Raw genomic sequence first — 12054 nt, 5'->3', positions numbered from 1 at the left:
GTTCACACAAATTTGAAGAAATTATAAAGCGTAGTGTTGTGAACCAACTGAAAAGTTAACAGCGTTGTTGTTAACAGCGTTTTCTAAATATATAGTAAAGCTGTTATTCAGCTTTAGCAAAAATGAATAAAAATAAATAAAATTGAAAAAAAAAACATAAGCTTCCCATGCTTTAATAATGATCACACTTCGACTCCTATTCAGCAGTGGTGAATTAGCACAGATCCACAGAAAATTATGGTTAACAACTGAACAGCACATTAGATTGGCTGCTGTTCAGTAAAAACACAAATACATGTGCTAATTTGTGCAATAACTCAAATAGAAGCAGAAAAAGGTCTTGTTGAACTATTTTGTAAAGGAATAACTGCGAGTCGAACACAATACTTAAACTCTTGAAAAGTGTTTTAAATTATCAATGTTAATACAGAGACGAAAGGTTGAACTTTGGCTACATTTTCAATTTAAAAAGCATTGGTACAGTAATGTGTTCAGCATAAGTTTAGATCAGCTATCATTGCTATTATAAAGCAACAAGATGCTAAATACATGCTTGTTTGTGGCATACGATTGTTAATTGGGAAGTACATAGAGCTGTTCAAGAAGAACCCCTTAGAAGGATCTCTGGAGGCTGGATTGAGGCTTATTTGTGAAATTCTTGGAAGAATTACTGGAGAATTTCTAGAAGAATCCGTGTAAAAGTTATTTTAAATAATCTTAGAAGAATTCTTGAAATAATTTCTGGAGGAGGCCTTATTATTGTTTTCATTTATCTTCATTGTCGAGATTTTCAGCCCTCGGCTAGTTTACCTCGCACGATGAGGTTTTGCACGATCTGGAAAATATTCCAAAAAAAAATTACCCAAGAAATCCAAGAAGAAAGCCTTGATTTATTTCTTGGGAAAACCTTTGAAGGGAATACTGAAAAACTAGTGAATAAATTCGCCTGGTGTTTTTCCATGATTTTTCTAATGCTTTGGAGCTAAGAGTTTTTCCTGATTTTTTTCTACGATTCTTAGGATTTTTTTTTTTTTCAAATAAATGTCTACAAAAATCGTCCAAGCATAAGTCTAAGTTTTGATAAAATATTTTCTGTAGAAATTCTTGAACTTAAAATGAAAAAATAAGTCATTCCTAAGCACAGCTTTTCAAAATATCGCTAAACTCTCATTTAAGAAAAAAGACCAATTTTTTTTTTAATATTTTATGAACGAACTGTTTTAAGTGACATGTTTGTTTGGAAAAGTAATGTGTTTTGTTAGACTGATCAACTTTGCAGAAAAAAAAACAAATCTAACCAAATATTAGAATTTTTAGTCAATTTTCCTTAAAATGAGTGATTAACCATGGTTTCAAAAATATTGAATATAATACACCAACATATTTTTATGTGGGGTACTTTTATTCTCTTTTTATTTATGTACCTTTTAATGCCCTTCATGAAAAAGAGAGGGCTATTGAGAACCAATATTGTGCGTAAGAATACTTAATAATGGCGGTACCGATGGCTAGGGGACGTTTGAAACAGAAAGCAAAGGGAGGTTGCACGAGCGTTTCAGGGGAACCCAAAGGGTTTCATGGGAGTACCAGGTACCAGGATATCTCATGAGCGATTCAAAGAGGTCACAGGGAGTTTCAGGAGTTACCATGAGCTCTTAGGGGCGTTTAAGAGGATCTCAGGGTAGTCTCTGGAATGTTTCTGAGGTCTCAGAAGAGTTTTGGGGGGTCTCAGGTGCGTTTCGGGGGGTCTCAGGGGTGTTCCAGGGGGGGCACAGGGGTGCTTCAATGGAGGCTCAAGGGGCTCCAGAGAATTTTCAGGGGCGTTTGAGAGGCGTTTCAGGAGCTACCAGGAGATCTCAGGGACATTTCAATGTGGGACCCCCTAATAGCCCAAATAGCACACATATTTCAAATGAGTTTCAGCAACTTTGATGTGACTGAAATTGGTTATACGAGAGTGTGATAAAATTATGAAGATGACACAAAACCCCAGTGTCGAAACGTCGGGCAAACAATAAACTTCGTTTTCCGTATTGAAGACTGCGTAGCCGTTTAATTCCTACATTATGTGAAAATTGTGTGCTACTAGGTAAGCTATCTCCAGGGGTACCGGGAGGTCTCACAGCCGATTAAAGGAGTCTCAGGTGGTTTCAGGGTGTCTCAGAGGCGACTAAGGGGTGTTTCAGAAAGATTCATGGGGGATCTAGGGGGCCTCAGGGAGCCTTCAAGGGGTCAGGAGATTTTAAGGAGTGCCCCAGGAGGTCTCTGAGGTGCTTCACTGCCGTAATTCTGCAAACTGACGTAAGCGACATTGACAATTTTTGTACATTTTTGGTGATTATGCATCTAGCTCTTGAATATTTTTTAAGTTTTCTCACATATATGCTAGATTACGACTATAGATCTTACATAACACAGGATTAGTATCTCACCAGCTATACAGCGAATACCGTCGAAATTTAGAATGTCGCTTACGTCACTTTGCAGAATTACGACAATTCAGAGAAAGTCGGGGGCGTTTCTGGGAGACGCAGGGGTTTCTTGGGAAGCTTCGGGGGGTCTCAAGGGTGCTTCTAGGGTTCTCAAGAGCATTTCAGGGGATCCCAGGGGCATTTGAGGGGTATTAGGGGATCCAACGGGGTAACAGGAGTGCTTTAACCTTTTGGAGCCGGATTTTTTGCCGTTGCTGAAGCAACCGCGCTGGTGTGGAACATGTTTCATCGGTTTCATCGCTGAGGTCATATTGACCCCTTCGGCTTCATAGGGTTAAGGGGTCTCAGGGGCAAGGATGGGAACACTCACTTACAAAAAGTTACACTCACTTGCTATTTTCTCTGCACAGAAGCGTGCAATCAAGAAACGATGTATGGACGACTTTTTCCTAGTGGTTTTGTCCAAAAGTTTATCGAATAAAGTTTGGGTCGCACACACATACCGAAGTCGTGAGGGAGTTGCGAAGGCAACTCTCCACGAGGTGAATGTAAATTACACTCACCTCGTGGAGAGTCGCATTCACAGCTCTGTCACGACTGTGGTATGCATGTGCGACCTAAACTCTATTCGGCAAACTTTTAGACAAAACCACAAGGCAAAAGTCGTCCACACATCGTTTCTTGATTGTACGCTTCTGTGCTGAGAAAATAGCAAGTGAGTGTAACTCTCTGCAAGTGAGTGTTCCCATCCCTGCTCAGGGGTATTTCAAAGGTTTCAAGGGCGTTTCAGGGGGTGTCAGGATCGTTTCAGGGGCGTTCCAGGTGATGCCATGGGGTCCCTACGAGTTTCATGGGGGTTCCAGGGGGTCTCAGTGGTGCTTTGAGGGATTTTATTAGCTTCAGGGGGGGGGGGGGTTCCAAGGATAGCAGGGGCGTTTCAGATGTACTCAGGGGCATTTCAGGGATTCTCAGGGGCATTTCAGGAGCTCCCAATCGGCTTCAAGAGGACTCCAGAGGTCTCAGAGGTGCTATAGGGCGACTCAGGTGCGTTTCAGGGGATCTTAGAGCTCTAGGGATTCTCATGGGCGATTCACTAGGAGTTCCAAGGGTCGTAGGAGCGTTTCAGGAATTGTCATGGGCGATTCACGGGATTCCAGGGGGTCTCATGTGCGCTTTAGGGGGTCTCAAAGGCTTCTGGGAGTTCTAGGGGACCTTAGATGCGCTTTTGTCTGGATCAAGGAGTTCAAGAGGGCTCAGGGATGCTTCAAGCGGTTTTAAGGAGTTCCAAGAAGTCCCAGGGGGTTTCATGCTATTGAAACGCTCCTGAAATCCCGGTAATCCTTTTGAAATACCCTTGAACACCCTTAAAAGGCTCCTGGAAGCCCCTGATAGCTTTTGAAACTCCTTGAAACGCTCATGAAACCCTTTGAAACTACAACAAGAAAAACTCTTTAAACGCCCCTGAAATGCCTTGAAACGGTCCTGATACCCCCATAATCCTATTGAAATACCCTTGAAATCCCCGTAATCCATTTGCAATGCTCCTGCAACACCTCGCATCACTCTTAAAAGGTTCCTAAAACCTCCATGAAACAACCATGAAAGCGCTTCTGACATGCCTCAATCGCCCTTGCTATTGAAACGCCTTTGGAAGCCCCGAAATCAGTTTGAAATGCCTTAGAATGCCTTGGAACGCCTTCAAAAAGCTCTAGAAATCCCCTGAACACCATTGAAGCACCCCTTAAACGTAACAGAAACCTATCGGAACTTCCTTAAAACGTTCCTGAAACACTCTGAAATACCTTAAAATGCCCAAACAACCTTTAAAGGCCTCTGATACGTACTCCCTTCCTGAATCGCTCTTAAAGCCAATTGAAACACCCCTGAATCGCCAACAAAACCAGTTGGAACGCCCTTTAAATCTCCAGAAATCCTCTGAAAAAAACTGAAATGCCCCTTGGAAACCCCTTTTTGGCTCTCTGGGAACTCTGGGAAACCCCCTTGGCCCCTTTTTTTAATTTACCCACATTTTAATTTGTGAAACGCCTCAGCCAATGGCATAAATATATGTTCCAGTGTGGTCTTATTTCTCTACATGTTAAATTTTAAGTTATAAGGAGTACCCATGTAATATGTCAAGTTAAGATGTGCCTTAGTAGCTAAAATCCAGAGCTCCAAACTTGGGCATTCTGTATGAGGAGGCCGGCTCCAGAGGCACATTAACGAAATAATTGGAGGGATTCCAGGAGAAGGCGTCACGGACAATCGAAGAAGCGTAGCGACAACATTGCGTCTGACCGTCTTCTAATAATCAGTAAGAACCGGTTCCGTATTACTAGGAACCACAACCAGGAAAAGAAAATCGAGCATCGGTTCAACACAAGCCGATTAGAAACCACTGCTGTGAAGAGGTTCATCATCGAGGAGCTTGAATGCTGCGAATATTCCTAAAGGTAGCAACGTAGATAATTTGGGTGGCTATAACCTCACAGAAAGCAGCGGAGCACAGATGACACCAGGAGGAAAAGAACGAAGAAATAGCGTAGCCACGGTTGAGCGAGCGAAAACAGGAGGAGCCAAAGCTGTAGTTCGTCAGCGTTACTTGGCTCCCGAGAGAGACGTAAAACATTCTCATGACGGAACAAAAAAGCATGAGCGGCTAGGGGATGAAGATGAGAAAGCCGCAAATACCGGCGATAATCGTCTCCTCTGCGATATCTCACGTCGCCTTAGTGAGATTAAGATGAATGCGAAAGTGGAGGTGGGTCAGCCACACTCTACACAGGGGTGGGAACGTTATCTGAAAGCCAGCGTTAGACTGGAACCCGACAGGACGTCGCTGCAGAGGCCCATGACGGTGCAACCTTAATAAGAAACAAATGAAGTCAACAGAAATTTTACCTGTCTACAAATCGAGGCAAGCAGTCTTGTGCATTATCACCATCATAACACAAAAAAGCCGCAACAACAACATTGCCCTTCTTCCTCCATCAACGCTACAGCCGACCGTCTCTATGTTGCTATCGAACACATTCGAGACGAACGCATTGATACGGTGGCTGCCGCCGCCACGCTCTTTCTCTGCAAATCTCTTGAGTAGCCGAACGCTTCTTAACCGTCGTTCCGACGCAGAGCTATGTCACTCACTGCTGGGTGACTCTCGTCTGAAAATGCCAGGATGAGGGTCAATTTGTTAAGTAGTATTGCATGGCGCAGCAAACACAAACATAGCACGCCCTATGAATAGAATGCAAAGCGTAGAACAAAAACTCGCTTCGGTGTTTCATCGTGTGGTTCGAAAACAAGAGACGATCGCTGCTGTTGGATGTGGTTGACTCTGCTTTGAACGAGGGTTGGCTTGAGTGGCTTTTGCGTGAATCGATTATGTTTTGATGGACTGCGTTTGTCGTATGAAGTGATGGTTAGGGCGAGTGTCATTCGACATTGACCCTCCTGAAACTGCACAACCCTGGAGGCAAGTAATTGTCCACGTCCAGGCTGAAGACCTTTCACTTCGACCCTCTGCATCACCATGGGTGCACAGGGCATAAATAAGTAGGTTTTTATGTACACAAGCTTATGTGACCTTCCCTATTGTTTGTATTGATATGAGCTGATGTTCGGCTTCATATAGACTGGTAATAGAACAATGACGCTATCTAGTTTAGTGACAATCAGTGCCCATCAATCCCTTCACCACCGAGTCACCCCAAGCTCTGCATCCACCCATCTATGCCGTCAGTCAGCCACTCGCCATGAGTACTCAATTCTCCATCGGATCTCATCAGTCTCATCATCCTTCCATGTCACTCGGCGGCGGAGGCGGCGGCTGCTGCTGTTGCTGCTGCTGCTGCTGCTGTTGTGCCGCACTGGTAAGCTCTATCGGCCCTATGGGATGATGATCGTGCGACGGGGGAGGCTGAGATTGGAGGATACTGGACTGGGGAGGTGGAGGAGGGGGTGCCTGCTGCTGCTGTTGCTGGTGGGGGTGATGGTGATGGTGGGTCAACGGCAGCGGCTGACTTAGTGACTATTCGAGCCGAGTGATGTAGTGCCCACCACCTGCACCGGGTCCAGCCGATTCGATCTCCTGGCTGGCCGAGCCCGGATTCGGCGTGATCGCACTGGTGATTATCGGTAGATGGCGTGGTGGCGGCGGAAGGCCAGCGGCCGCCGCCGCCGCCGCACTCGACGGAGTCATCTGCGAGAGATCGGTCATGCTTATCGACTGGCTGTACGCGGACGCCGCAGCAGCTGCAGCAGCCGCCGAAGCGGCCGAATGAGTGTTGAGATCCATCGGTTGAACGCTCGACGGCGAACTGCACGGCAAACGGTGGTGAAAGGAATAAGGCATACTGAGGGAGTGCAAGGAATCGGACAGAAGGTATTGGTAGTTGTCACGGGGCGGCTGACCCGACATCAGGCCAACCGAATTCGATATAGAGCTGTAACAATCCGAAGTAGGCTGTGCTGCAGCAGCGGCGGCTGCGTACGGATTGTCGTACTCTGAGTTGTAGATCTTCGTTGCCGAGGGTGAGCATATCGTTGAGGCCATTCCCGACTGGGACCCATTGGATCCCACTTGATTGATCAGACGCTTCTGCGAGCGTAGCTTCTCTTCCCGGCGCCACTTGGCACGCCTATTGGAGAACCAAACCTGACCACATCATCCGAAGCAGCATTAGAAAGAGGAAGAAGAAAGGATAAGTGTCACTCATTATCTATAAGCTACGAATCAACGACAATCGGAATGACAAATTTCATCAATGTTATGGCAAACTGGCAAACGCTATAATCAAGCTGAAAAGAGAGATAATGATCCTACGAAGGAAGAAGACACATTATTACTAATTTATCTAAACAGAAAAATTACCTCCTTCTGGATGATCCATCCATGTCATTATGTCCATAAATACGAAAACAAAAAGACATAACTCAAAAAACGACAAAAACAATTAACACAAAACGACATCGAAAGACTGTAATGATGGTAGAAAACAGAAGTCCAAAAGTCAACCCACGAACGAAAACAAAAAAAAAATCGAAAAACTTTCAGCCTCCACCTAATGAAGACTCCATAAATTGCAAAATGACCGCCGAAAACAATCAACCAAACGTCCACAAACCAAACGGGAGAAATTGAACTTGGAGGAAAAAAAACATAAGAAGAAAGAAACAAACAAATATTCAACTTTCGCATCTTTATGGACGTCGTCGTTGAGCGAGGGTGTGCGCGAGTGTCTCGCACAATCCACCTACCAGGTCCCGACCGTGCTTCGTAGTCACCGCCAAATAACGCAACGGCCAGATCACTGCCGGTCGAGTGTTGATGAGCGAAGTGACTGTGCAAGGGTGGATGCTACTGAACCAACAAACCTGGCCGCAGCAACAGAGCCAGTGCCAAAGTGCTGGAGAAACAAAACAGAGAAGAAATGAATAAATCATCTCGTTAATTTGTATCTCGTAGTAGCGATTACTGGCGGAATGGCAGGGGTTCTCAATCTGGGGCAGCGTTTAAATAGAAAAAAAAAACCGGATTGATCCACCTAGTAGTGATAAAGCCTGTATCCGCAATAATCGGGGCACAGAAGTACGGCTGTAGCTCTGTAATGAACCGATGAAATTGGCCAAATAATTGAGTGATAACTCTTTGGTGTATGTTTATTATTTGTGCCAAATTTCATAAAAACCAATGCATTACATACTTTTAACTGTGGATGAAAAACAAACAGACGTGATTTTATGTATTTTGTACAATCATGACCAATTTTCATATGCATGATACATGGTTCTTCTGCGCTACAGTTTAAAGTTCTGTGATGATAATTATGAAATTTCGTTATCAGTTATGTTACTTGTAGAGACATTGTAGAGACACTTTCATGCAAAATTTCATCAACTTTGATCAATTGGTTTGAAAGATACTGGTATTGATAGAGGTGAGTGATAGTGAAAATTTTTCGTGTTTTTCATGTGCGATGTTTGCCTATTTATAACTTTTGTATTTCTCTGTCAATTTTCATGAAATTTTCTCAGAAGGTAGTTGATTAAGTGAACATTATGCCTGCAAAATTTGATAGTTATTGGTATAGTACTTTTAAAAGGGCAATCGAAACAATAAAGGGTGCTGACTAATTTTTTGTCTGAGGGGCTAAAATCACGTTTAGTCCCAATACATATTTGGACTATAAAATTGTTGATAGTGCATCGATTTATTTGAAATTTTGCCAATGCAACAAATGTAGATTGAGAGGTTTGTGTTCAAAATTTCAGCCACTTCCTTTGCCAAATTCAAAAGCTACAGCGCTGACAAGCAAAACTAGGGGCTGTACAAAATTTAATGTCGCACGTTCTACTCTATCATTGCTACAACAAAAAGTACTGCACCGATTCACATGAAATTTTGTTATTAGGTCAAATTCGAACAATTTCAATGTATCTATTGCAGAGTTACAGCTGTATCTCATTTCATTTATTTAGTTCACATCAAATTCATGATAATACTGAACAGCTGTATCTCTGTGTCCCGATTATTGCGGATACAGGCTTTAGTGCCTTTCTCGTCGAATATGCACGGTGCTCCCCAGACCGTTATTATAAAATAAAAATCTCCATCCAATCGGTGCCCACCATTCGTTTTCTATGGCTATCCTGCATGTCTGGACAAAATTTGAAAAAAAATCGTAGGGCCCATTTTTGAGTTACGCCCTTTTAAAGGGCGTAAAGCCCAATATTCAAAGAAAAAATCGAAATATTTAGTACTCAACCATTTTTTAGCGATTTTGATGAAATATTTTCTTAGGGAAATATATTGCATTGAGTATTAGATTTGTTTAGCATAGTTTTTGTTGAAATAATTGAAGAAAATATGACGTTGACATAAATAAAAGTGTATTTATATGAAAATATTTCAATAATATTTGTAACTTATCAGGTTCAAATACGTTAAGGAAAACGTGAATGTATATAAACAAAAAAAATAAAGTAAATGAAAGGAAAGCTTTTAAAAAGAGAAATTTAGCATAACATGTGAAAAGGGCCTAAGTACTTTTTGTAAACAAAGACGTTTCAATCGCTGTAGGGCCCAACTCTACCCACGAATATCTGCAGTCTGCACCCTTTACCGATAGCCCGAAGATTTCACTTTCTGAAACATGTTTTTTTACAAAATGCAATTTGGCCCTTTTCACATGTTATGCTAAATTTCTCTTTTTAAAAGCTTTCCTTTCATTTACTTTATTTTTTTGTTTATATACATTCACGTTTTTCTTACCGTATTTGAACCTGATAAGTTACAAATATTATTGAAATATTTTCATATAAATACACTTTTATTTATGTCAACGTCATATTTTCTTCAATTATTTCAACAAAAACTATGCTAAACAAATCTAATACTCAATGCAATACATTTCCCTAAGAAAATATTTCATCAAAAACGCTAAAAAATGGTTGAGTACTAAATATTTCGATTTTTTCTTTGAATATTGGGCTTTACGCCCTTTAAAAGGGCGTAACTCAAAAATGGGCCCAACGATTTTTTTTTTCAAATTTTGTCCAGACATACAAGATAGCCATAGAAAACGAATGGTGGGCACCGATTGGATAGAGATTTTTATTTTATAATAACGGTCTGGGGAGCACCGTGATATGTACTCGTCATGACGTTTCCGTTGACGTGAGCTGAAATGTTCCTGAATCATGAGAATACTTTACTTAGAATTTCATAACGTATAGGCAGAGTTGAAAAATATCAGACCTCTCAGTTGACAGCTTGACCTCCTTCACTATCACTGGAGGCCGATCAACACCAAGACGATACAACTTTTTCACAAACACAGATACCTTAACGATTTTCGACAAAGTATTTTCTACACACTTCTACACACGCTATATTTTATTATCATTGGCTACAAGATGCATGTAAAATTTGACAAAATCATGCAAGTAACTGAAATTATTCATACTGAATCCCATTCAACTTTCAACCACATCACAGTGCGTGAGGGAGCAACCAGTCGCACAAAAATTTTACGCAATCATTTCAGACACGAAAGAGAATTGAAAAAGTTTTTTCGTAGTTATTACGATTAAATTTTAATTTTCCCATACAATGTTGACCCATCCTCCTGCATTATTACACCTCAGGAATCTGAAATGGTGTGATTGGATGAGATCGTCTTAGTTTTGTCAAGGTATCTATCGCTTGCTTTAATTTTTCTCACTTTTGAATTCCGACGAAGCACCCAACGCTAGTTTTGGAATACTACCGGTAGTTTCTTATGTGGTCTGAGACTATTTTCTTGCTTACCGTTCATCAGGTTATCGGAAAATCCGCGATTTGACGTGTCACATGCATGGGTTTGGTTCGCTTTTATATTTGGCCACTTCCAGCGGAACACTCGGAATCGGTTTCGGAACACCATCGGTTGTTCCAAATATGGTCTGATACTATTTTCTTGCTAACTGTTCATCAGGTTACCTTAGGAGCCGCGATTTGATGTGTCGCATGCATGTGTTTGGTTCACTTAAATATTTGGCGGTGGAGCGGGCCTGGTTTGAAGGTTAGAACACAAGACTATCATGCCAAGGGCCTGGGATCGAATCCCACACCCGACGTATTCACAAAACGTAGGTTCTTCCTTCGGAAGGGAAGGGTCCCGAGATGAACTAGCTTCGAGTTAAAAATCTCGTCGACAAAAAAAATATTTGGCCACTTCCGGAGGGAGCCCGGAACCGGTTCCGGAACACCACCGGTTGTCTCAAATATGGTCTAAAACTATTTTTTACTAACCATTCATCAGGTCGCCTAAGGAGCCGCGATTTGAAGTGTCGCATGCATGGGTTCGGTTCACTTTTATATTTGGCCACATCTGGCGGGGCATACGGAACCGGTTCCGGAACACTGCCGGTAGAATCTTAGGTTGTCTGAGACTATTTTCTTGCTTAGCATTCATCAAGTTATTGAAAAAGCCGCGACTTGATGTGTCGCATGCCTGGGTTTGCTTCACTGTTATATTTGGCCACTTCCGGCGGGACCTCCGGAACCGGTTTTGGAACACCGGTAGTTTCTTATGTGATCTGAGACCATTTTCTTGCTAACCGTTCATCATGTTATCGCAAAGGGCGCGATTTGACGTGTCGCTTGCATGGGTTTGTTTCATTTTTATATTTGTCCACTTCCGGCGGGACGCCCGGAACCGGTTCAGGAACACTACCGGTTCAGATATGATCTGAGACTATTTTCCTGTTAACCGTTCATCAGGTTATTGAAAAAGCTGCGGTTTGATGAGTCGCATGTATGGGTTTGGTTCACTTTTATATTTGGCCACTTCAGGTGGGACCTTCGGAACCGGTTGCGGAACATTATCGGTTCAGATATGATCTGAGACTATTTTCTTGCTACCGTTCATCATATTATTGAAAATGCCGTGGTTTGATGTGTCCCATGCGTGGGTTTGTTGCATTTTCATATCTAGCCCCTTCCTGGGGTACCGATCCGGAACGCCTAAATGGCCATAATTCCGGAACGGCTGGGCCGATCCGAACCATTTTCAATAGCAAACAATGGGACCAGATTCCGCGTCGAATGAACCGTCGGTCATTAAAATCGGTTGAGATT

General features: G+C 42.5%; 1 protein-coding gene across 1 annotated transcript; it reads right to left on the bottom strand.

Moving 5' to 3' along the window:
* Positions 1 to 6138: 6138 nt before the first annotated feature.
* LOC109402194 (paired box protein 6 homolog) lies at positions 6139 to 7098 on the bottom strand (the record flags this gene model as incomplete). Its single annotated transcript, XM_062855078.1, has 1 exon — positions 6139 to 7098. A coding segment is annotated over one exon (636 nt), but the record flags the coding sequence as incomplete, so codon positions are not given.
* Positions 7099 to 12054: the final 4956 nt, after the last annotated feature.

Source organism: Aedes albopictus, chromosome 1, assembly GCF_035046485.1.
Source record: "Aedes albopictus strain Foshan chromosome 1, AalbF5, whole genome shotgun sequence".
Classification (NCBI taxonomy): Eukaryota; Metazoa; Arthropoda; class Insecta; order Diptera; family Culicidae; genus Aedes; species Aedes albopictus.
Note: the sequence above shows the minus strand (reverse complement) of the source record. Positions and strands in the feature narration are given on the sequence as shown.